At 34.6% G+C, this 25,791-nt stretch overlaps 2 protein-coding genes across 4 annotated transcripts; one reads left to right on the top strand and one right to left on the bottom strand.

Moving 5' to 3' along the window:
• Positions 1 to 7,680: 7,680 nt before the first annotated feature.
• On the top strand, positions 7,681 to 11,990 carry LOC139866152 (amino acid transporter AVT6A-like). Of its 3 annotated transcripts, XR_011765275.1 has the most exons (7): positions 7,681 to 7,806; positions 8,551 to 9,038; positions 9,143 to 9,295; positions 9,667 to 9,870; positions 9,978 to 10,443; positions 11,469 to 11,683; positions 11,851 to 11,990. XR_011765275.1 is itself a non-coding variant. In XM_071854293.1 (6 exons), exons 2-6 carry the CDS (start codon positions 8,600 to 8,602, stop codon positions 11,605 to 11,607), a joined length of 1,401 nt encoding a protein of 466 aa, XP_071710394.1. In that variant the 5' UTR covers positions 7,681 to 7,806; positions 8,551 to 8,599; the 3' UTR covers positions 11,608 to 11,812. The 3 variants fall into 3 exon arrangements, 2 of the variants coding, with proteins under 2 accessions (XP_071710394.1, XP_071710395.1); XM_071854293.1 differs by lacking the exon at positions 11,851 to 11,990 and having other exon boundaries at positions 11,469 to 11,812; XM_071854294.1 differs by lacking the exons at positions 7,681 to 7,806; positions 11,851 to 11,990 and adding an exon at positions 7,879 to 7,988 and having other exon boundaries at positions 11,469 to 11,812.
• Positions 11,991 to 12,575: 585 nt separating this feature from the next.
• On the bottom strand, positions 12,576 to 24,466 carry LOC139865710 (uncharacterized). Its single transcript, XM_071853790.1, has 18 exons — positions 24,387 to 24,466; positions 23,877 to 24,037; positions 23,046 to 23,164; positions 22,665 to 22,710; positions 22,513 to 22,585; positions 22,368 to 22,425; positions 21,659 to 21,872; positions 21,305 to 21,571; positions 21,113 to 21,214; positions 20,344 to 20,701; positions 20,149 to 20,262; positions 19,228 to 19,841; positions 18,929 to 19,125; positions 18,621 to 18,840; positions 18,413 to 18,532; positions 17,194 to 17,967; positions 16,025 to 16,408; positions 12,576 to 15,456 (listed from the first exon to the last, which is right to left on the bottom strand). Exons 2-18 carry the CDS (start codon positions 23,970 to 23,972, stop codon positions 12,784 to 12,786), a joined length of 6,429 nt encoding a protein of 2,142 aa, XP_071709891.1. The 5' UTR covers positions 23,973 to 24,037; positions 24,387 to 24,466; the 3' UTR covers positions 12,576 to 12,783.
• Between the last annotated feature and the right edge of the window lie 1,325 nt (positions 24,467 to 25,791).

The raw sequence follows: 25,791 nt of genomic DNA, 5'->3' as shown, positions 1-25,791 counted from the left end.
GTAATTTTTTAGTCTTTCGTTGTGAGATTTATCGCAAGTTCCATTTACATGCTTTTGAATATGAGGTTAAATAAGCTTTAAGAGAGATGGTGAACAGATATATTTTAAAATCTAGATGGAAATATTGTAAGTTCCATGATCTGTTACGATTAAGGACACAACACAATCGTAAGGATGATAAGATTTTTGTGTCGATTGTTTTTTGTAATATGGTGTGATCGATAATGATAAAAATAATAACAAGGCAGGAGCACAACAGAACATATGGGGTGACACTTAAGTTTTGTTTTCTCCCCTTAATTGTTTACAGATGAATAACAATAAAGAGGCAATGGAAAAACACACAAGGTTTTGGGGAATAATAGCTCGATGGCTTTTATTTCTCCCCGATTACATAAAACTAGTAAAAAGAGGCATGTCCCCTCTCTCAATTATATTTACATATTTATAGTTGATAAACATAACGGAGGCAATCTTCATATATATATATATATATATATATATATATATATATATATATATATATATATATATATATATATATATATATATATATATACATATTTATAGTTGATAACCCGTTCTTCGGTGGATTTCGAAATTTTAGTGTAAAAATTTTGAATTTTTCGACTTTGCCACCAGTGGTTTTTTTTTTTTTTTTTTTTTTGCCCCAAAACCTTCAAATTTTGTCCAAAATTCTCCAAATTTTGCCCCAAAACCTTCAAATTTTACCCACAAATCTTCAAATTTTGCCTAAAAACTTTAATTTTTTACCCCAAAACCTCCATATTTTACTCAAAAAAATTGCTATGGTTTTAAAAAAAAATTTCGCCCCCGGTGAAAAAAAATCCTGGATCTACCACTGGGTCGAACTCTTAACCTCCCCTAAAGGAGGCAGACCACCAACCGCTGAACCACATCACAACAGAAATATCTCATCTTTATTTCATTTTTATATTTGAATGGGGAAAATTGAACAGATGGTGATGAGTAGATGAGTGTAGAGTCGGATCCAGAAAATAGTATCACTAGGCTATTAATTTCCTAAACGCCAATGACAAAACAGGTCGAGTTATGTACAAACGAGTCGGGTTATGTCGAACCCTTTCAAATGATGTCTATTATTTAACTTTTATGTATAATAATAAATGTTAAGATAATAAACGATCAAATTGTTCATCTATATATAATATAAAAGTGACTCCTTGAGTCATAAATGAGGGCACTAAAACCTCTTAATTTAATCAATTACAACTAAAAAATTATTTTTCCTTATTTCCTACTTAATTTTATAATAAGGTAATAATTAAAAAAAATAAAAGAATTAGAAAATTCATTAATAATAATATCTAAGTTTTAATCCTTTCATTTTTCATATATTAAATTGATTAATTTCAATCCTTTCATTATTCTTATAATAAATAAATAAGTTTTAACCTTTTCATTTTCCTTATATTAAATAAGTTATTATAATGTTGTCTATAAATACTCATTATTCATTTTCACAATACACATTTTTCATTTCACCACATACATTGCAAATACTAACTAATAATCGATAGAGTTTTATATATGTTTGTTCTTAATCATCATCATCATCAATTTAGTAAGCTTATTTCCTCATGTAATGTTGTATATTCATTTATCACACGAACGTTAGACTTATGCTACGGTATGACTTTATTAACAAGTTATTGGTGTACATGAGTATTTTTCTATTATCATGTGAAATTTATCCGTTTTGATAGTTGTTTAGAGTTCATATATATATATATATATATATATATATATATATATATATATATATATATATATATATATATATATATATATATATATATATATATTAGATTTGTATGTGATTTATATTATTGTTGTATACTATCTTTGGTGTTACTTTTACGTCGATTATAGATCTTCGTCAATAATGTATTTGTTGTGTTTTTAATTATTTATTATTATTATTATTATTATTATTATTATTATTATTATTATTATTATTGTTTAGGTTTCTTTTATTGTTAATATGTAGTGATGTCAACATCTTACTCGGACAAATTTCAGATATTACAACATTAAGGGACAAAGCATTGCAAAGTATTTCCTATTGCGAATATGTACATATATTAGAGAACACAATTTGTTTCATTTTTGTATTGGATTGTAAGTATGATTTATTTAATTTAGCTTTTCTGTTGATGTTCAATATTTCCTTTTAACGTTGTATTATTAAATATTTTCTTTAGCAATTATTTGCATCATATAGTTCTTTGATAATGGATAAAGAAATTATGCCTTCTTTTTATATCATATTTGTTTTGGATGTAGGTTACAAATATTAAAGAATGCAAAAAAATTTTACTATTCTATTGAATTGTATGTACGTTTTGTTTAATTTGACTTTTATCTTGATTCTTAATATTTTTTTATGTTTTATTATTAAACGTAATCTTTTAGCAATCATTTACATCATAGAGTTCTTCGATAGATAATATGATAAAAAAAAATATGCCTTCTATACATGGATAATACTTACTTCATATGATGATGAATAACAATATAACATTATTATTATGATAAATTATAGTAAAATGATTATTAATGTAATTAACGATGGTAAAAAAATTGATGCTTGAATAACAAAGATAATTTAACATGTATTGAATAAGTCAACCATATTATATGTTATGTTTGATCGAGTAGCTATTACGGAGTAGTTTAATTAGCATATAATTGTTACTTTTACTACATCAAGTTTGATATTAACCAGCTTATTATTAAATATTAAGTGAATACTTACAACGTATCAAATATTTGAGTTTTCATGTAACTATAATTACTTAATTATTACTCATAATAGATGTGTTTAAGAAAATAAAAATATAAAGATGGTAAAAATAGTTGATTAATTAATCAGGATAAGACAATTTAGAACTAAAAAATTAATAATAAAATGTTGCGTATAAAGTCTTTCAGTTTGATTATTGATATTAAGTTATTATCATACATTTGATCCTAAATATTTTTAATCATAACTAAAATTGATGCATGTTATGCATAATAACAATAGTTTTAAACTTTTCATTTTTCCTAAACATTCATAATAACTTTATGTTATGTCATAAATAATAACAATAGTTTTAACCTTTTCACTTACCTTATATATAGTACCTAATTAAATTGATAGTCATTGTTGTCTCCAAATACTATTTTTCATATTTCACCTCACTACACTTTCAAATGAAATAATGACACTTTTCAAATGAAACAATTGATAGAGTTATATAAATACACGTTTTTATTATTATTTTTTTAAGATGTTTGATCTTCTATATAGTATTTGGTTGTGATATATATATATATATATATATATATATATATATATATATATATATATATATATATATATATATATATATATATATATATATATTCACAATAGACGACACAAATTGATTTACGTATGCTTATATTCAAATATTCCAGATTCGTATTGTTAACCGTCGACATAAATCGCTTCACGTACCAATATTACAAGTGCGATGCAACAACGCTTACCATATTCGTGCGTTGCACGGGCAATGCACCTAGTTGATTTTAAAAATTTACGTCTACAATATTTATTATACTATGTTGAAATTTCGTATAAGAGAAGAGATTATATTTACTTTTTGGTCACTCCCTCTCGTAACTAAACTATGCATCCTCTTAACTTTTCACATCAGCGTCACATCAACACCAATATCCTGTAACTAACTCATAACTAAACACTCCATATCATTACTAAAACAATACTCCTCTTAATATACAACGTACAAGCAATAAAGCATCAAGTCCAACAATAAAAAGTCATTGGGACCCACAATTCCTATAAGTAACCTAAACACTTCCGTTAAATTGATGGTGATTGCGGGTACTAACGCGGGTAACTAGCTCGTGCCTATAGTTAATTACGGGTAATGACGAGTAATGAGCGAGTAATGAGCTGTAGGGAGTGATCTTACCATCGAATTTTATGCCCATTCTCGTTCAAAAAGAGATTGTATAAAGACTACTCATTCAATTTTTAAGTATTTTATTTCTTTCTTTTTTTATTATCCTTTTTTAACTTTTTTAAACCTACTTATTGACCGAAGGTCTATTCGGAAGTATATCTATAGAAAATTGGGAGAGAGGACTTTCTCTACTCTTGGGATGTATCACTCTGAGTGAAGAAATGACTTCTCTTTGTTGTAGGATAGGGAAATAATTGTCTACATTTTACCTCCCGCATACCTCATTTTGTGGGATTGATTTTGTTGTTGTACAATTATATTTAGTGGTGTCTTGTAAAATTTTTGATGATTGTTTGTAAAAAAGGTTTTCGTGACTAGTGGATTCGCCACTGGTAGAAGTGGTAACAAGTGTGGTGAGGGAGGTGGAGATATATTCTTGATAACAAAGACAAAAGGAAAGAAGGATTGAAAATCGGAATACAAATTTAAAGAGAAAGAGATGAAATGAAAACACAAAAATAGCCTTCATGTGCACAAGGCATGGCAGAGTTAACGAATTTATATAACGATCCTTAGTGACAGAATCACGAACATCATTTATGTAATTACAGTGACCAATTACGTCAAAAAAGTATAGGGACAACGAGGTAAATCAAATGGACCAACAACGTAAATTTTTCTATGATATAATATTCCAATTGTCCACAAGTGTCCACATTACTATTTTGGAATGTATAATTTCAAGTGTTCATTTTTAATTTCAACCAATCAAAACACGTTATTCTGGAGAAAAAAAATTTCTAATTTGTGACGATTGAAGTTGGTGGAATTTTTTTAAAATTGTGTAAAAAAAAGTAGTTAAACACTTGTAATGAGACATAAGTAGCAGTTACTTTGCAAGTAGATAATTATTTATGAGGTAAGGTGGACGATTATTTTTAACACGAATATCGTAATATTTGGATAATGAATTACATTAAAGTTATTAGAACTTTGTATTCTTAATAAATATGGGATTTTTAATATTAAAAAATATATTTAATAAACAACTATTTTTAATTATACACACGGTAAGATTTTAGTACTTATATCACGCATATAAAACTTTTGTACGGCAAATAATCTAAAAAGGTAACGCAAAACATCAAATTTCCCAATAAAGGTAATATCACTTTTACCATTGACCAAAAAGAACTGATTTTAATTTGGTGCGTGGAAAGGATTCGATTTTGAAAAAAGTTACAATCGAGGTGATATGTGTATAAATGTGCAGCCACATAGATTCCACGTCACCATATTCGATGAGGTGGCCTCCACATCATCATCTTCTCCGGTGAAACATTCCGATCAAAATTTTCCAGTGAAATATGTTGCTTAAATTACTGTAACCCATCATTTTAGCATTTAAAAAACTTTGACATATTTGACATTACCTTTCAAATATCAATCGAGAATCCCAATTATGACTCTTACAGTCTTACACTGGTAGTACTCCGTATTATATAAAGATTAAAATATCAATCTGGAATTTAGGTAATAGGTGAAGAGTCATCATTGTTTTCATCACACCTTGTTCCTAAATCCATTCAATCGTTAACTTTTAATTGCAGCAAATGTGTTTCAAAACATGCTCACAGATTAACTTGATCAAAACTAGTTGCAGGTTCTGACCGAAAATCAACAGAAAATGAAACCCAAACTTCAATGGCTTACGCACCTCATGTTAACAAAATCCCTTTTAATCATTGTTAAATTACTTAGGCATCATTTAAGAACCTCCTTAAAGAAACATCTTCATCGCTATTATGTTCTTCAAGATATTTCCTTTTACAAGATACCTCTCATGTTTTATAGTCTGCTATCTCGCTTGATTATCCGTAAGATATACACGTTTAATGTTTTCTTTTTTAATTTTGTTGTATATGTATATAATATAAAAAGATGGCTCATGTTTTACGTTGCTGACCTTTTTTTGTTCGCTTCCCCTATGGATTTGAGATTCAATTTAGTGAACACATACAACTATAAAGAAGAATTAAGGTTAGTCGAAATATTATGTTGGCCGGAATGTTTCACCAATTGAAGATGATGATGTGGCGACCACCTCATCAAATGTGACGAGGTGAAATCTACATGGCTGCATATGTGGGCATATATTACCCCAATTGATATTTTTTTTTTATTTTTTTTTTTTTTAAATAGAGAGTCATTTCTACGCACAAAATTGAAATCAGAGTATTTTTTGGGCAATTGTTAAAGCGATATTCCTTTATTGAGAAATTTGGTCTTTTACGTTACTTTTTTGGGCTATTTGCCCAATTGCTTATCATAATTTTGTGTTTATCATGCAATTGTGTATCATCACAAGGTAGCCCAGTGATTGAAGCCCCAACATCCTTACAATAGGTCGTATTTTCGAATCTTGTAGTGATCATGGAAGGGTTGTAAATAACTAAAGAGTAATCATGATGAGTTGTGTACCGTAGAGTGTGAAGTTGGATTATTCACTTTCTCGGATAAATAGATCAGGAAAAAACCTTAAAAATATCATAATTTTAAGTTTATATCACATATTAAAAAAAGTAATTCTGATATTGAAAAGAATTGCTAATCCAACTACTCTGTACTAATTTTTCTGATTTGTTTTATTTTTTAATTTAATTGACGTGGGGTACTTTGAATTTATTATTCATTAGTGATTAATAGAGAGAAAATAATGACGTGACTATGAAGTGACCATATGTTTTTGATGAAAAACATACGATGGTTGGAAGTGATCTACAAGATCACAAGAGCATACGAAAACATTAGCAAGTGGGTTGTTTTCAAAGCATCAGGTGTGGTCTCCTGGAGTTGGTGGATTTTGGTTTTCGATTCTTGTTCTATTGGTTTAAAATTACTATGTATTTGCAGGTATTTGGTTCTGATAGCATGAATATATGTGGCGTGTTTTAGGTGATTCTTTCAGGATTACTTGTTGCAATTTCTTGATGGGGGGATGGGTGTTGTTCGACTTAACAAATTTAAGGGTTTTGGTTGTTTGGTTAGACTAGCATTTGTTGAAGTTGGTGGTTCAATTGGTCCTCGGGTGCAGTGAAATGTTTTAATGATTATTCGTTGTAACTGTAGTGCAATTAGCAAACCTTTGAGATTTTTATCCCTCGTAATCTTTTAATATTTTTGGATCAATTTAATTAAATTAGATTTTGCTATCGACAATCACCGCGCACTATATAATTCTTTAACTTCCATCATAAAAGTCACATGAAACTGCCGTGTACAATAACTTACTGTTAGTAACAATAGTCCTAAAAATTATCTTTAACAAAATTTAATTTAATTTAATTTTATGTTTTTCCGGGAAAAAAATTGTCTCATTACACGTGAAATCATACAAATATTCCATTCGTAAATCAAGGAAATCATAGCTGTATTTTTAATGTTTTCCAAAAATCACGTGAAAAATGAATTTGGGTTTTGGGGTTTCACCGTTATCATCCTCGGTCACGACAAAACTCACAATCGATAGTGACATCGGTTGACGCCATTATCCCGCTTACGTCAACCATTTTCATAATTCACACCAGTTAATAATTCAACCAATTTTCATTCATAAATCCTTTTTTTTTCTTCTTTGCTTTTGTACTGTTACTTCATTATATTATACTCCGTATTATATTATATCTATATCTATATCTATATATCTATATCTATATATAATATAAATCCACTTCATTTATCGTTTTGAAATAAATCCCAGCCTCCCAAATTTTTATCAATCAATTGGTTATAATCCAATTTGACCTTCAAGGTACCATTTTTGACTTTTTATCTTTAATTCTAATTTTGAAATGGGTTCTTTCTAATTCAAGCAAATGCGTAGGTTTCTTTGTTCTATAGTATCTTTTTGATGATAAAGTTTGAATCTTGAATTCAATTATAGGGTTTTATTGCATACAGGGTTTTTGAAATTCATGCAATTGTGCAATTAATGTGAGTATATATATGTAATATATCTTTATTTAATCATAAAGTTTGTATCTTGGATTATTATAGTTTTTAAATTGCTTAAAGTTGGTGAACTTTTCATCTTATAATATGCACAGGATCTTTATTACATTATAGTTGAAATTTGATGATAAAGTTTTAAACTTGGATTCATTTATAGGGGTTTTATTGCATACGGTTGGTGTTTTGATCCTAAAATTTGTATCTTGGATTCTATCTCCGAGTTTTGATTTCAAAAAGTTGGTATTTTGATTTTAATGTTTGTATATTGGATTTAATCATAAGGTTTTATCGCATGAACTTGGAGTTTGATGCTACATTATACACAATTTTGGGGATTTTTATGCTAAGTTTATATCTCGGATTCAATTATATAGTTTTGATTGCATAAATCATAAAGTTGGTGTTTTGATTCTAAAGTTTGCATCTTGGATTCAAATTTTAGGTCTCTGATTCATAATGTTTGGATTTTGATTCAATTCTTAGATTTATATTGCATATTGTTTGGATTTTGATTATAAAGTTTATATCTTGGATTCAATTTTAGGGATTTGACTGCATAAAGTTGGCATTTTTTCTGAAAAGTTCATCAAAAGATGACAATTGTGAATGGCAAATCGGTGAAAGAACGAAAATCAAGAAATAATAAACAAGAACTTTATGATGAGAAATCACCATTGTTGCCCACCCAAAAAGGTGAAGAAGAAGAAGAAGAAGGTTTTGACGAATTTAATGGGGCTTCGTTTACTGGGGCCGTGTTTAATTTATCAACAACGATTGTTGGTGCCGGAATTATGGCTTTACCCGCAACCATGAAAGTTTTGGGTCTTATACCCGGAATCGCTATAATTATATTTATGGCTTTTATAACAAATGCTTCGATCGATTTGTTACTTCGATTTAGTAGGGCCGGGAAATCGATTTCTTATGGAGGTGTTATGAATGATGCTTTTGGAAGTATTGGTAGAATATTGTTGCAAGCTTGCGTTTTGGTTAATAACATTGGGGTGCTTATTGTCTACATGATTATTATTGGTATAGCTCAACTTCAATTAATATTTTGTATTCGATTTATCATTTATGGTATGTGTCGAGAACTAAAAATCGATATTGGTTTTGATTTTAATTGTGTTATTTAGGTGATGTGCTTTCTGGAACAACTTCAGACGGGGTTCATCATGCGGGTGTATTACAAGGGTGGTTCGGTGTACATTGGTGGAATGGGCGGTTTTTTGTGCTTATTGTTTCTACCCTTGGTGTATTTGCACCGTTGGCAAGTCTTAAGCGCATTGGTTAGTTTTTTGTGTTTATCGGCAATGGTTTTGGACATGGTTGCAAACGGCACCACGGTTGTGGTGGTTTGGTGACTAGCCCGTGCCGTTTCGCCCAAAACTTCTAATTAGTCAGTCAACGCTTAAAAGTCAAGTCAAAGTCGGGGAAAATCGGGTCATAGTCGGTCAACGTTGGTCAAAAGTCGACTTTTTGTCTGGCCTTGTTCTAGTTAAACGAAAATCCCAAGGCCATTTAAAATTTAGCCAGGAAAAACACCGACTTACATAGTATTCTTTTTGGAATTTGTGGCACAATAGCGCCTCTTTTCGCTGCTATTTATTGTTATTTTATTTGTAAAATTTGTTTATCGTAGTGTTCAATTGGTGTGCAGATTCGCTAAGCTACACATCAGCGTTATCTGTAGCGCTTGCAGTCGTATTTCTTGTGATCACTGCAGGAATTACAATTCTTAAATTGGCAACCGGAAGTATTATGATGCCAAAACTGTTTCCCGATATTACGGATCTGACATCAGCGTTTAAACTATTTACCGTTGTCCCTGTTCTTGTAACTGCTTACATTTGCCATTACAATGGTATGCAAACTAAGTTTTATTAACAGTTGGTGATTTGTATTTCTAGATCAAATATTAAAATGCTAAAATAAGTGAATTTAATAAATTTATTGTTATTATTTTTGTAGTTCACACAATTGATAACGAACTTGAAGACAGTACTAAAATTAAAGCGGTTGTTACAACATCACTTATTCTCTGTTCATCTGTATATGTGATGACGAGTATATTCGGTTTTCTACTATTTGGTAACGATACGCTTGATGATGTGCTTGCAAATTTCGACACTAATCTTGGTATCCCGTATAGCTCGTTTCTTAATGATGCTGTTCGTGTTAGTTACGCTGCTCATTTGATGCTCGTTTTTCCTATTGTTTTCTTTCCGTTAAGACTGAATTTGGACGGATTACTCTTTCCTAATAAAGGGCCTTTAGTGTCGGATAATTTGAGGTTTGCATCGATCACGGTTGGTCTGATCGGTGTCATCTTTTTGGGTGCGAATTTCATTCCGAGCATTTGGGATGCGTTTCAGTTTACCGGAGCGACTGCTGCCGTTTGTATCGGTTTCATTTTTCCATCCGCCATCACTCTTGGGTAAGTTGCCTCACTTTTTATTTATTTAAACCACTATTGTAAAAATCCCGATTAATCCCCGATTACTCCTTTCCTTTTAAGAACAAACCGATCTGTTTTCCAAAATCCGTTTTAATTAATTGATAAATGTTAGTTAATGGGTCAAATCAGGTTTGTTGATCAAAGTCGGTCAAAGTCAAAGTTGGTCAACATTTTAATAAGAATTTAAACTAATTTTAGAGATTTTGAGCAAATGAATGATTATGTTATGTTTTTAGACAATTATGTTAAATTTATTTTTGTGTTTATAGTTTTCTTGTATATCTTTACACATAATTTTGAAACTTATCTTTTAAATGTATAATAAGCAGTGTTGTAAAAGTCATCCGACTTGGCCGATGCGTCGGCCGATGCGTCGTTTTTTTGGGTTCTCCGTCTCGTTTTTTCTGAAAACGACTCAAAAGACGGTCAAAGCTAAAAGTTCGGTCAAAGTCTGTCAAAGACGGTCAAAATTGGTCAAAAATGGTCAAAGTCAATCAAATTTTCGTCAAGATCTGATATATTTTAAAATTAGGGTTTGTTTTCATTTTTTGAGCCGCTCTTTTCTCTGTGTCCTTACTAATTATGTGCTCGATATCATTGATTGAGTTTTAAGTTTGATTGTTTTTAAAATTTAAGTTTTTTTTTTAAAGAAATTTATGGCACATAATCAACTAATTTATATATTTATAAATATATATTTAAGAAATTAGTAATAAAGTCAACGTTGGTCAACGACCGATGCGTCCACGACGCGTCCCCCGACTCAGCCGACGCGTCCTTTTTAGGTCTCGACCGATGCGTCCCCGACTCGCGACTTTTACAACTTTGATAATAAGTCAAATCCGATCAATCCCCGAATTTTGCCGATTACTCCCTTTAAAGTCCCTGACTGATTACTCCCCGAGTAGCGAGTTTTGCAATCTTGATATAAACCAACTTTATTATTAAATGGGCCCGTAACAAGAATCTAAGATCTTTAATAAAATTATGGTTTGAAATGTCAGGGATCGTTATGGAATAGCGAGTAAGAAGGACAAGATATTGTGTGTTTTCATGATCGTTCTTGCTGTTTTCTCGAACGTGGTGGCTGTGTATAGTGATGCATTGGCTTTGTTCAAGAAGAATGGATCGTCAAGCGAATGATGCCTGTCACATGGCTTTTTTGATTGATGAAAGCTAATTTCATGGTGATAGAACTCGAAGGATGAGTTGTATAGAGGTGTGCTTGTGTCTTCTATTGTTGTTGTCGTCTTGTTTAATTTGTCTTTGTATTGTGTGTTCGATCGAATACACTTGCATATTATTGTAAATTGATATTGATAATTGATTGATTGATATTATGAACTTTTCTCTATGTTGATAAAGTATTACCCGTGTTACTTTCAGAACACAAACAAGGTTCTTGCTATTCAGATTACTCGAGGCTGTTTCGGCTCTTGGAGCAAGGGGAGAAGGACCGAGTGTCGGTGCATAAGACTAAATTACCTGGATGTCTATGTCCATAAGAAATCACGGAGCGAATATTTTTACTTAGATATAAGCAGCCGGACTTGGAATAAGTGACTGAAATCTTTTATGAGATATTAGGATCTCAACAAATCAATTGCTAGGTTATCGAGGGATGATTACTATCAGAAATGTTTTAAGTACACATCATAAGTGATAGTCTAGGCCTCAATAATTTTAAAAATCCCTCACAGTATATAGATTATGTCATTACAAAAAAAAAAAAGGCAGACAGAAAAGCCAAGGAGTCGAGCTTCACAAAAATAGATCAATCCGAACACAACATGAGCTTGATAAAACCAAGACCTGAGAACAAAATTACCTATGCGAACTAAGATCAACGGCTTTAATATCTTACAAGTATTTTGATATCGAAATTTTTTTGATGCTTTATATAAAAACTGGAGACAGTTAATATTAGTCAATGAAACCGTTAAAATGAAAAAAAAAAAAAAAAAAAAAGGTAGAAACAGTAAGTGGCTATTGCATTTGAAGACTAGATCCCAAGGAGAAAGAATGAGTAAGCACCAATAAAGGAGATAAACAAGGACAAATGTCTTAATTTCTGTCACATACTAAACAAAAACTGATTATTCTAACTTGCATTCAAACACCCCATTATACTAGCAAACATAGCCATTGTTATTCAAAGTAAATAAACTCAACTCTTGCCAATACATTATACATACACATTACACAAAAAAGAAACTGATAAATAATAGCACATTATAAATTACTCACCAGTTCAATTTCAATTATATACAGTATCCAAATCAAATCCACACACCAATGTATATAAAAACTTACAAAGAATTATGGGTTGCCATTGGTGGTTACAAAAGGTACCAGTCTCTTGTAATCTCTTCGTCTCCCAAGGGCACAATTATCAAGAACCCGCCCAAGTATCAAACGGGTATTCTGTGAAGCCAATTCCCTAGGTGGAATACCCGATTCAGACTGATTCGCTTGTGCTGACATCATCGACCCAAACCCTAAACCCATCGCCTGCTGTAAAGGCCCACTTCGAGCCTTAAACGAAGATTGAGGAAACAGTACTTTATCCTCGTTACCACTCGGTCCAGCCTCGTATGATCCCGGCTCGTGACTGTGGGTCCCGGTCAGGGAGCTGCAACTTTGTAGAAGGGCTTCGAGTACGCTAAGTGCTTCCCAACATAACGTGCTTTCGACTAACTGGGAAACAATCGCGTACATATGCGGGCTTTGAGCAGCATCCATTGGCGTATGCTGAAGTAACGCTTTCATCATCAACAGAATCACCCGTTGATACTCAACGGGCCCACGTTCTAGAAGCTTGAGCAGGTGTCCGAACGCCAACGCCGAGCGTTTCGGGAGCCACTCGTAGCATAATAACGGTGATACGCGAGAAAGTAGGTCGTCTATTGCTTTGATTTCACCTTGTGAATAATCCATGAAAACTTTGGCGAGTTCGTCTAAGGACTTTGACCGGCACCAAATGGCTAAGTTTGTTGAAACGTTACAAGCTTTTTGATAATGGTGTAATAAAGGTGAACCGGGGCCCACAACGGCTTCTTGGTTTAGTTGTAAACAAAGCCAGGGAAGTAAACCAATGATATGCATTAAAAGTCTTGTTTCAGGGTCCCCAAATATTGAGTCACATGAGTGGACGGTTATACGCGAAAGAACCTCGATAGACGCACCATGGCTCACGGTTGACATGAGCCCTTTTAGCACAAGCGGTTGCACACCTTCAAAAACCGGAACTTTTTGAGATTTTTCACCCGTGTTTTGCGATTCCATTCTTTGGAATTCGGTTTCGGTAACACTATTATCGAGCTCGTCTCTCGGCATACTCGAAAGGAGGACGTTTTCGGTTGTTCGGTCCCGAAATGATAAACGATCAATAACCCGAGCGAATAGTTCAAGTACTTGACAATAAACATGTACGAAATCGGTGTGCATCATGGCTACACATCCCCAAAAAAGCTGCGGGTAAAGTATCACCTTTTCGGGCTCCATATTTTCGACCATTACTTGCAAAGTTAACAGAATCTCCATAACGAACCCTAAAACCGATGGTACCGGATTTGCTAAACATCTATGAAGGCACCGAAGAAGCGAGACACACGCGTCGTTGGTCACACGTGGTCGTAACGCACGGTAAATCTGGTGGGACCTACATGACAGGTGTCGCGATGTGCACTCCATGGCCCACTTGAGTGCCTCGGCCCCCCACTTTTCTTTAAGGTCACCTTGAAAGAAAATAGCATCGACCATACTTTGCACGAGTGCTGATAAAAGGGCTGCACTCGGGAGCTCAATTTTGACTAGTGTCGGGTCCTCGTTTTCCCACATCATGCTCCCACGTTTCGATTGGACGTATTTAATCAAACTGACAACCTGTTGTTTATTCTCACCGTCACTATTTTCGACGTCGTAAAGTTCCAGATGTCGTCCAGCGAGAGAATATAACAAATTAACGAGCAAATGCTGGCAATGTTCTAGTACAATGTCTTCCGAACTGTCCATCGAAACGAACGTGACGTGAAAAAGTAATGGTAAATGCTCCCGAAAATCTTCATCGTTTTCATACGCGATTTCCGCAAGTAAAATTAACGCTATATCAGCATGTGTTAACGAATGCTGTTGATGTCCTTGTAAAGCTGAGTGAAGCTCTTTAGCGTTTACACCATGGGTCCCACCAGCGGGATGCAAACCGTCGATTTCAGAATTCGGGGTGTCAATTAAATAATCCCCGCTGTCACGCGACACGTGGCGGCTTCTCATACTACCGGTTGAACTCCTAACTCCCATTAAAGGACCTGACATGTTGACTAAAGCCGGAATAAGTTGACCCGAGCGGGCACCCGTTACAGGAACCACATTCATTTCAGGAGCCATTGGAGTTAACGGGCCCGAAGCGCTCCGCCCGCCAACACCCGCGGTTCGCCAGCTTAAACTACCACTCGTATTCCTTAACGGGCCATCGAGGGACCCACGGACGAGTAACGGTGACATATGAGGCTGGTTATCCAAAACCGATGAAATTTGTGCCACTGATGAACTCTGAGAAAATTCTAGAACATAATTACCGTTCGGTTCGGACTTGGTAGCCATTGATCGGAGTGGTTCACAGCTATCTTCAAGCATACGTTGAGCCAGTTGGTAAACCAAGTGGTCTATGGTGCCTTGTGGACAAATTCGGGCTAGATATAAGCTGACCCGTTTAGCAACCGAGAAATATGTAGCGAACGCACCACTTATTTCAGCAGACGCATTCGAATCACAATCTTCAATTCCTTTAGTGATCAAGAAATCCAAAACTGGGCGTATATTACGTGCCTTACTAGCGATGGTACTCCAAAGCTTCTCGATTTCATCGGGAAATTGATCCCCGTGTCGCCACGTCACATAATAAAGACTTTTTAGTAACCGTTCGCTCCATCCTGAATCTTTCAGTTTCCAGAAATTAAGGTTTTCTATCCATGGAGCCATGCATGTTAGGACCTGTCATGTAAAAAATCGTGTTGGAGTGTTTTTTTGCCTTTTTCAAAAAAATAAAATAAAATAAATAATAGGCTCCATGCATGTTAGGACCTGTCATGTAAAAAATCGTGTTGGAGTGTTTTTTTGCCTTTTTCAAAAAAATAAAATAAAATAAATAATAGAGTTTTAATCCGTTGGATCCAACGAATTGCTTGAAATCCAAGGGATCAATCAGAGCGTGACGTGGCACGACGATCACATGTGAGTGAAAAAAAAAAAAATTTCTTTTCAATTTTTTTTTTTTAAATTTAGCCCGATTTAGAGTTTAGGGTCCCAAACCCTAAACCCTAAACTCTAAACCGTTCGTGTTAAAAACTCAATCTAAACCCTAAAACTAAACCCTAAACCCCAATTTCTAAACCCTAATCACATGTGATTGTTGCGCCACATGTCGCGCTCTAATTGATCCCTTGGATCTCAACTTAAAAGTTGGATTCATTTGAATATTCCTCAATAATAATAATAATAATAATAATAATAATAATAATAATAATATTAATAAAAATAAATAAATAAATAAAATTAGGACCTGATGTTGAGCGATTATATCAACTGCATCGAGTTGTCTTTGCATGATTTCTTCACATAAAAGCTGGCTTAATTCAGGATGATCTTTGGCGAGTTTACACGACAGTTTGTATTGGAATTGTTGGTAAGAGTCGGGAAGATTTCCGACAACTGCCGCCCGGTAGCTTCCGGAACCTTCTATTTTATCCTCGGCCCATTCGCGATCGGATAGCGTTTCGAGCATTTGTAGGGCGTCGTCACGAATTTGACGAGATGGGTCGACTACTTTGTAGAGGATTAGACTCAGAAGACGTTGGATTTCGCATTTTGGTATCTCTTGACGCATGTAGACTTCGGCTAATACGCTGAAGTAGCCATCTGCTATTGCAGCATCAGAATAATAGCACTGAAAGATAACAAGATGTGATAGATATAAGATACTAACTCAAGTAAAAGAATACAAGTTATAAAAAAACAAAGAGTTGACAAAATGGGCGGGTTATGTAAAAGGTTGAAATTAGTAATTTTTGGTATCTCCAAAACACTGTTTGTTCAAAGTATTAAAGAATCTGTGTCACGCATGTGCACAACAATTATATGCTTTCAAACTGACCCATTAAAGATGACACAGTCAACCCGACCCATTCAACCCGACCCATCAAAGATGACATAGTCAAACCGACCTTAAAGATGGCATAGTCAACCCGACCCATCAAAGATGACATAGTCAAACCGACCTTAAAGATGGCATAGTCAACCCGACCCATTCAACCCAACCCATCAAATATGACATAGTCAAACCGACACATTCAACCCGACCCATCAAAGATGACATAGTCAAACCAACCCATTAAAGATGGCATAGTCAACCCGACCCATTCAACCCAACCCATCAAATAAGACATAGTCAAACCGAGCCATTAGTGATGACATAGTCAACTCGACCCACTAAACCCTACCCATTCAACCCGGCCCATTAAAGATGACAGTCAAACCGACCCTTTCAGGATATAATATGTCAAGATTGCCACTTAATCTCAAATATTGTCCAGTGATAAGGAGAATTTATGCACCAAATATAGACCGGGTGACAATCAACCCGTTTGACCAAATTGACACCGTTCCTTATAACTATAAACTTTCATTTGAACCGTTTCGCAAAAGATACATGTTCATAAGAAGATATCTGACCTGGTCAATGCAAGCAGGGAATAAGTCCAAATTTGTAAGAAGAAGATTCTTTAAAGCCATTTTAGCAAGCGATACGCGAAGGTGACCACCACGGTTCCTATCACGTCCAGTAGCACCTCGAACACCTTCTCCAGTGTACTTTGTATAAGACGGGGTTCTCGGGTCCACCGGTGAATACCCAAATGGGGCCCGCGGTGCAGGCTCAATGAACAAACTATTGATCCACGATATAACACGACCACTCATTTTTCTCGCATTGTCATCAAAACACGGGCCATACAATAAGGAAGCCATAGCATTCATCGAAGCCCATTGAATGGCTTCAACTTGTTCGGTAACTTCTTTATCGAACGAAATTTTGTCAATTGAATCTTTTGACCGAGAGTGTTGACTAGACTTGTAACGTTCAACTTCGCGTCGATAATCACTTGCACTATCTTGACTCCACGTACTACCCGATTCATCACACCATGATAAAAGAAGATCAAATAAACGTTTTCTTGTTTTAGGATCGAATTTCTCTGATTTTGATTCTACAAATTCGGGAGCTAGTGATCGTAGTACACATGCAAGTGAATAACGAAGAGGTTGCATTTCTTGAAAGCTCTCGAGAGGTGAACTTGAGATTACTCTTGTTGTTTCGTCGATGTATTTCAAATAATGGAGGCGGAAAACGGGCTTACGTCCTAACGTACCGGGCCATATGTTCTCTGCAACAGTTCGGTATATATTTGCAATTCGGATTCGAAGATCCTCACGACGAGGCTTTTGACTCTGTAAACACACATGATAAATACTTTAAACTAAATGAAAATCCACAAGAAAAATAATATCTAATTAAGTATATTAGTCAAGGTGTAAAAGTCAATAGTCGGTCGGGACACTGTAGGGACTAATCGGGTAAGTCGGTCGAGGACTAGTCGGACGTTGACCAACTTTGACTGATATTAGTCGGTCGAGAACTAGTCGGACGTTGACCAACTTTGACTGATATTAGTCAGTCGAAGACTAGTCAAGGTGCAACAATCCTGTTTGGACCTATTTGACCCATTTGACCCATTACCCGTTTCAACCTGTTACCGAAACCGACCCAACCTGACCCGTTTGAACCCGTTTAAAATTTTTACCCGTTTGACCCATGACCCATTTCAACCCAAAACCGATTTGACCCGTTACCCAAACGGACCCGTTTGCCAGGAATACATGATATTACTTATACCTTCCATTTTGGTTTTCCATCTGTTTCCAAAGAGATCTCATCCATAAAAGATGAAAGTTGTGTGAACATCATTTCACAAACTTCCAAATGTGAGTGCCCGAGAGCCATAGTTGCTGCATGCTGAAACCAACAAGAATAATACGAGTAAATTTCCATGACAAAAAAAACATTTAAAATTCTTGTTCGTATGTTGGTGGCTAGTACTTACAACGTGTGCTTCAGAACCAGATTTTAGTGACGGGAAGATAAGCTGGAACAGTTTACGTGTGTCTGCTGCACCGGCTCCTTCTCGTCCAGGTGGACACGAACAAGCAAAGATAGCATACATCAGCCATTGATCTAGTTTACTATCCGCTTCTTGATATTGATGGGCCTTTCCCCCTAATTCGACCGGTGTGATATGTTCAAGACGCTGAATAACCTCCTCTCTACCAATTAAAAAAAAAAAAAATAACTTTTGGGCAAATTTTTTAAAAGTGGAAAAAAAAAAAAAATAAGGTGGGAAAGTTTGTTTACTTTGCTTCCTGAACAGATTGTGGGCATAGGATTGCACCATACTTGACCAGCTCACTAAGACACCGGGCCCACCTGTTCTTATCGGGGCTTTCAAATAATATAGACTGTAATGTTGCATCAGGAGGTACTATATCCGATTCCCGTCTAAGATCGAAAGGACGGCCTGTATCCCAATAGCAACTTTGTACGATGTCATCCTGTTATATTACACGTCAGCTCAATAAAATAAAAATAACTGTAAAAGAAAAACAGAGTAAACAAGGTAAGGAATAGTTATAATAAAAATAAATAATTCGTACCCCGTTTTCTTCTAAGACATCAATCATAAAAATCGGTTCAGCTTCATATTTTATGACATCCGATCTTTCATATAATGAGAGGTTCCGAATATCATAGCGTAGGGCCCGCACGCATCGAAGTAACTCTAAAGCCGTGTGCCTGATTTGACTGTCGGCAGAACTAAGGAAAATAAGACCGACTGCATCGATCTCTGAAGCACGATATTCTATTAGTTCTCTTTGGTTTCGTTTAAACACTTGTTTTTTCTGCGCGTTCTTTGAATCCGAAATATCGTTTTCGCTGATGTCATCGGAGAGACACGCTCTCCAAAAACGAAGGAGGTCCAAAAGGCGTCCGAGTGACGTTTGGATGAGAAGCGGAAACTCGTCAGGCAAACGTAAGATGAAGTTTGCCATACCTTTCATAACTGCAAATCGACGCTGGGGAAGGTATCGTACGATTCGATTTAGTACTTGAACTGCTTCTTCACGAACACCGGGATCGATGCTTATTCCGTGTTGCGGGATTATTTCGGTGATTTTATCAGTTCTACCAACTTCTTCAATCAAGTAAGGTATGCACTTTAAAACCGAGCGAAATAGATATCCTTGTGATTTTTCCTTCGTTACAGCATCTGAGTAAGATAACGTTTGTTAAAAATACAGGTAACGAAACCAAGTTTGCATTAATCGTTACTCGGGGAGTGAGGAGTACTAGGTCGGGACTTTTTAGGGAGTACTCGAATGTTGACCAAGTTTGACTTTCACCGATTTTGACCAAGTTTTGACCTTTTTCCCCGATTAATCCCAAGTTTTGGCCGATTTTCACCGGTTTTCCGAGTAATCCCAAGTTTTGGCTGAGTTTGACCAAGTTTGACCGAGTAATTCTGAGTTCTACAACATTGAATGAAAACTAGAGATCTATGGTTACACAATGATTACCTATAGTTGTCTTGGAAGAAGTGAGAAGAGCCTGACTATAAGCTCGATTGCATGACCTTAAAATAGACTCGATTGCAGTTTTAACTTTTGGAACGTAATGGCCTATGTCATGAGCTGTCAAAAAAGACAAGATCTTTAGATACGATGCAAATTTCACAAACGGCGTTTAAAATGGAAAAGGAAATCGATAAATACCATGAAGTATTTCCAAGCCGACATGTTTGCTTGTGGGGGACATAGCGATAGCAAGTAAAGCACGAAGGCCGATAACTTTAGCCTCACTTGGACTATCTTGTTTTAACAATTCTAAAATTACATGGTTCATAGAGAAATCAAGGTTATGCTCGGCTATAGTAACACAAAACTCAACTACTTTATCGTGTTGCACGTCTTGTGTAAGCATCCCTTTTCTGAGTGTGTTTAGAAGCTGAGCTGTCACACTGTCCAAGTAATCCCATACACGATTTGGTGGTTGCTTATCCCCATAGACACTTAGATAGAATCTCAAAACACGATGAAGACAGTCGAGAGCCATGAAACGGTTATTTTTGTCCTGTAATATAAGCATGAATTATGTAATCTAGCAAAGAAAATGAAGATTGTATGATGTTTGTGGTGTTCAATTGTCTTGGGTGATGTTTGGATGTTGTTATAGTCAAATAATCATAATCGGATAACTAGTTGTAACATAAAATGACTAAAAGGACATTTTGTGAAATCTGAGTAGAAGTCATTCAAGATTGGTTAAAGAAAGGGTGTATAGGTATAATTTTAGCTTACCTTAGGTAATCAGTTTGGTAGCAAATAATTTGGAATTGGTTGTTTGACCTTTAAAAACAAGATATTCAAATGTAGTTGTTTATTAATCGAACATTGTCAACTGATCATCGTGAAGTAATAATCACATAATCAGTTTCAAAACACAAATCCAAACAGCTCTAAAATCAAGTTAAGAAAAAGTTACCTTAAGATGCTTGTACAATTGCTCCATATGAGGGCCAAAATTGTTAAGAAAAACAACAGGATCACCAAGACAGAGAAGCAACGTCACCAACGGATAAGCAACCTAACATTTATAAATAATAATAATAATAATAATTAAAATTAATGTAAGAGGGTAATTATTAATAATAATAACACAAAGTGATCAACTTACAGCTATATGTTTGCTTTGTTTGTCGGTCCAGTGCATAAGTTGCACTCGTATTCGTGCAACGGCTTCATACCAAAGAGTAAGTGCGGGGTCCACACCTTCAGGAGGCCAGTTACCTTTACCGCCATCAGCAAGTGGTGCTAAGATGTTCGACAGCATATTGCAAAGTGCATGGTGAAGTTCACTTTTTCGTTTATGCGGGGCCCGGTTGAGCGGGTTGGCTTTAGCCACAAAAGAAGCCGAAGCATTTAAACCACCCTCCGTTTTCACCTGCAAAAAAGGTAATCGCACTGTAATATTACTACATGCTTCCTTCAACAAGAAAACAACTAATAAAAAAATGTTGTTAGAATGTACCCCAAGCTTTAGGTAGCGCATTCCATTAATGATACTTAGTGTTTCACTTCGAGCACCACTAGTATCAATCCGGCGCGTATTCAGTTCCATGAAAAAACGTTCAGTTACGGAACTGAACCTGATACGTGATAATGCACCGAGAAGTTGTGCAACTAAGTCCAAAAGAAGACCACGCAAATCAACCAATGAAGGATATTCAATCTGACTAACAACCCTGCACATTAGCAAGGTTTCAGCTTTATGTTTTACCCAAAATGACACCATTGTAAATGGGTCATAACCCTTACACCAAGGCCTGTTTACTTTCCACTTAATGATCTATTTCTGTACAGCTCTTAATTCACTAAGTAAAATTGTTGTTTCTTTGTCACTTAATCTGAATTTTGGTCTGTTTCCAGAAGACGTGAAATGAGACAGGCCTCCAGATTAAGAGGCAAATAGAAACAAAGGCAAATTCAGAAGAAAAAAAAAAAAAAAGAGTAAGTTTTATCCATACACCAGTAAATATGTTTTAATGTGTTGTACTGTACAACACCATAATGCATGTATGGACAAAATTAGTGGTGTAAGGATCATTACCCATTGTAAATATGAGACTTGAGATGAAAAAGAATGTATACTGATTACATCAGTCCACAATGATTGTTTGAACACGATGCATTGAGATACATGATAAAAGATACAGATTTAACAGCCAATTGAGTGTTACCTGTCAGCATTTATCAGCCAATCAAACACAAAGTTTTCAAGTCCGATCCAGAGTTTTTCTGCAGTGATTGAACACACATTTCAATATCAGAACGCTTACAAATTACTTTATAGGGACGCTGAATATAACTATTTAAATACTGAACCTGTAAGTCCTTCTTGTGGACAACATTCCACAAATCGAATACATGCTGAGCAAAAAATACACTCCACTGCAAGCTGTTTTGATAGGGATACAGATAAGTTAACGCTCTAACGGGAAGATGACGTTGACAAATGTATATCAAGTCAAACAAACCTTTCTTTGGAATGTAGATGCATCATTTGCACCTTTTGGTGATTCACTGCAAAGAAAGATATGGTCAAACTCCTTACAAATAGACTTAAAAAGTATATTATGATGATGCCAATAAAATGTATGTGGGTCTTCTCTAGCATATAACATGACCTTTAAAAAAAAAACTTTCTTTTAACAAGAATCCGTTAAGGAAGATAAACTTAAGCAAGCTAACTATTGACAAAATCTCAAACGTGAAAACTAATTTAGTAAGTGTGAAGATATTAATCACATTGATTGATCCAAAAGTTCATTCATTGCAAGTTTTTGAATTGTAGTACATGAAACTATCACGTGCAATAAATGTATTTTAAGCTAAAGTCAACGAGTTTAGGGACTCACGTCTCTCTCCATCGAAGAAGCGCTTCAAGAAGAGGCACAGGTGTGTGGCGTGCCACCATGGCTAACGAATCCAATACTTGCTCGTACGCAGGGTCTGATGGCCTAAGGTATTGTCCATCCTGTAATTTTCCAAATGTGATTTAAAAAACATGAGAAATTTTGTTCATAGAAACCAAAGCTTGATTAACAAATAAACAAACTTCACGTGCAAAAGAAGATACTAATAAAAATAAACTAAAAGTTCTTTGTATATCGGGATCCATTAGAAGCTCAGTCTGTAAATTGAGCAAATCTATAGAAATTGACCAGAATAGCAAATCAGTCAAACTCCTAACTACTTGAACAGTCAATACTACGATACTTCAAAAAATAACGTTTTGGCCTTATCTTCCCTAATAAATATCCCCAAATAATACTTTTTGGACAACAAATCATATTATCAACTATAAGTCTTCCTTTCTTTATATTTGTAAACGAAAGAATCAAACTTGTCCCTGTATATGATTATCCAACAACCAAAACCCTATATTTCGTTTCTCCGGTGAACCAGAAAACAACTCATGGCTATGGAGAACTTTAGGGCTAACAAAATAGTTTCAACTTTATTGAACCGATACATTTTCAGCGTATGTCCTCAAAATTACAGACTCTTACCAAAACTTTACCCAAACCCGAAAACCAATTGAAAAAAACATACAGACAAATTTTAAAATATAACTATCTACACAGAAAACCCTATATATATCTTCATCGATATCGGTATCCTCAACTCACAATCCAAAATCAAATATATAAATACAGATGCTAATAACTAAATCAAACAACTTTGACCTGAGCTTGTGCTGTTTCAATTCGACGTCTCGCAAGAGGAAGAAATCTTTGCAACAATGCATCTACAATTAGCTTTGCCGCAGTTCCGGCCTTCATCTTCTTTAACCGACAAAATAAATTATGATTTCAGCTGTTATCACTTCATAACCAAATTTACGATCCTGAAATACATTTAATCATCGTTTAAATTGGTTCAATTTTTTTATTTAAAGGATTTCAAAGAACTAACAGCAAGATACCCTGATCTATTTCTGATTTCAAACTCAAATTAACTACTGCAACTGATCTATTTCTGATTTCAAACTCAAATCAGCTACTGCTAATGTCAAAACACATAACAAAATAATGTGTACTAGAAATCACAAATTACGATATTGATTAACGAAATTGATAGGCTAGTTGTTGCTTACGTAAGAATTGAAAATTGAAACCCTAGAACTCGAACTCGAGTACGCAAGTTAAGAGTACGGTACTTATGCAAGGAACTGAAAATTTGAAACCCTAACTTACTAGCGATTGTTGACTACAAATTGTTTGTACAAAGACTTTTGCTGCAACTACTGCTTCTTCCTTTTTGTCCGTGTGATCTCGAAAACTTAGAATCAAAGATCAAAGATTAAACGTTAAATTAAAGATTAATTTTAATTTAATTACTGTAATAAATAGTGGAGTACAGTATATGATACAGTAATTTTGTAACAGTTTTTACACAATTGATGATTGATGATGTCCGCAGAGCTGTACCGTCATCCATTGCAAATCGTTTTGTGGCTAATTACCGAAATACCCTTAGTGTTTGGGTAATTGTCATTATACCCAAGGTTGCAAAATTCGCTATTCGGGGAATAATCGGTCGGGACTTTTGAAGGAGTAATCGTCAATTCGGAGATTAATCGGATTGTACTTTATACATTTAAATATTATATTTCAAAAATTATATTTGTAAATATAGAAGAAAACAATAAACATAAGCATAAACTTCAACGTAATTGTCTAAAATTGTTCATTTTGTTTAAAAACTATAAAGTTATAGTTTAAATTCATGTTAAAATATTGATCAATGTTGACATTGACCGGCTTTGATTAACAAATTCGATTTTGACCCATCAATTGACGTTGACCGATTAATTAAACGGATTTTGGAAAAACGGAACGGATTGTTCTTAAAAATGATTAATCGAAGATTAATCGGCGAGTAATCGAGTTTTTTTACAACAGTGATTATACCTATATAATAAAAGAGGTGGAAAAATTGGTCGTTTTGACATACTATCTCTTTCCAAACAACAACAACAATAAAAAAAAAAAAAAAAAATATCACCCCCAAAACTTTTGCCCATAATACAACTTATCCCCTAAAATACGAGGGTAAAACATAAAATGATTTTTTAATTAAAAAACTTAAACAAACCCCACCCAAATTTTTAAAGGGTTATAACTTCTCGCTCGCCGCGAGTTAAATTTTTCCGAGGCTACCATTCAACTCGAAATAATTTTACGAACACATCGGAACTAATAATACTCGAAACGGATACTTTTTGAAAAACGATACATATTTCGGGCTATCTTTCATAAATATACATACACATATAATCAACTCGCCGCGAGTTAAATTTCTCCGACACCACCATTTAACTCGAAATAATTCTACGATCACAGCGGAGCTAACTATACACGAAATGGATGTTTCTGAAAAACAATAAATATTTCGCCCTATCTTTCATACATATACATACACATATAATAAATAACCCAACCTAGTTATATGATATCAACGATCTCGTCCCGTTTTTTACTTTACGTTAAAAAATATATATATACAACCCGAAAAGCACCGCCGCATCGCGCGGCCAATTTTTTTTTTTCTAGTTTAAACCATAAAGAACAATAATTGTCATTAATTATAAGTCAAGGG

The sequence above is a fragment of the Rutidosis leptorrhynchoides genome, chromosome 9 (assembly GCF_046630445.1).
Source record: "Rutidosis leptorrhynchoides isolate AG116_Rl617_1_P2 chromosome 9, CSIRO_AGI_Rlap_v1, whole genome shotgun sequence".
Lineage (NCBI taxonomy): Eukaryota > Viridiplantae > Streptophyta > Magnoliopsida > Asterales > Asteraceae > Rutidosis > Rutidosis leptorrhynchoides.
This window is presented reverse-complemented; position numbering and strand designations above follow the sequence as displayed.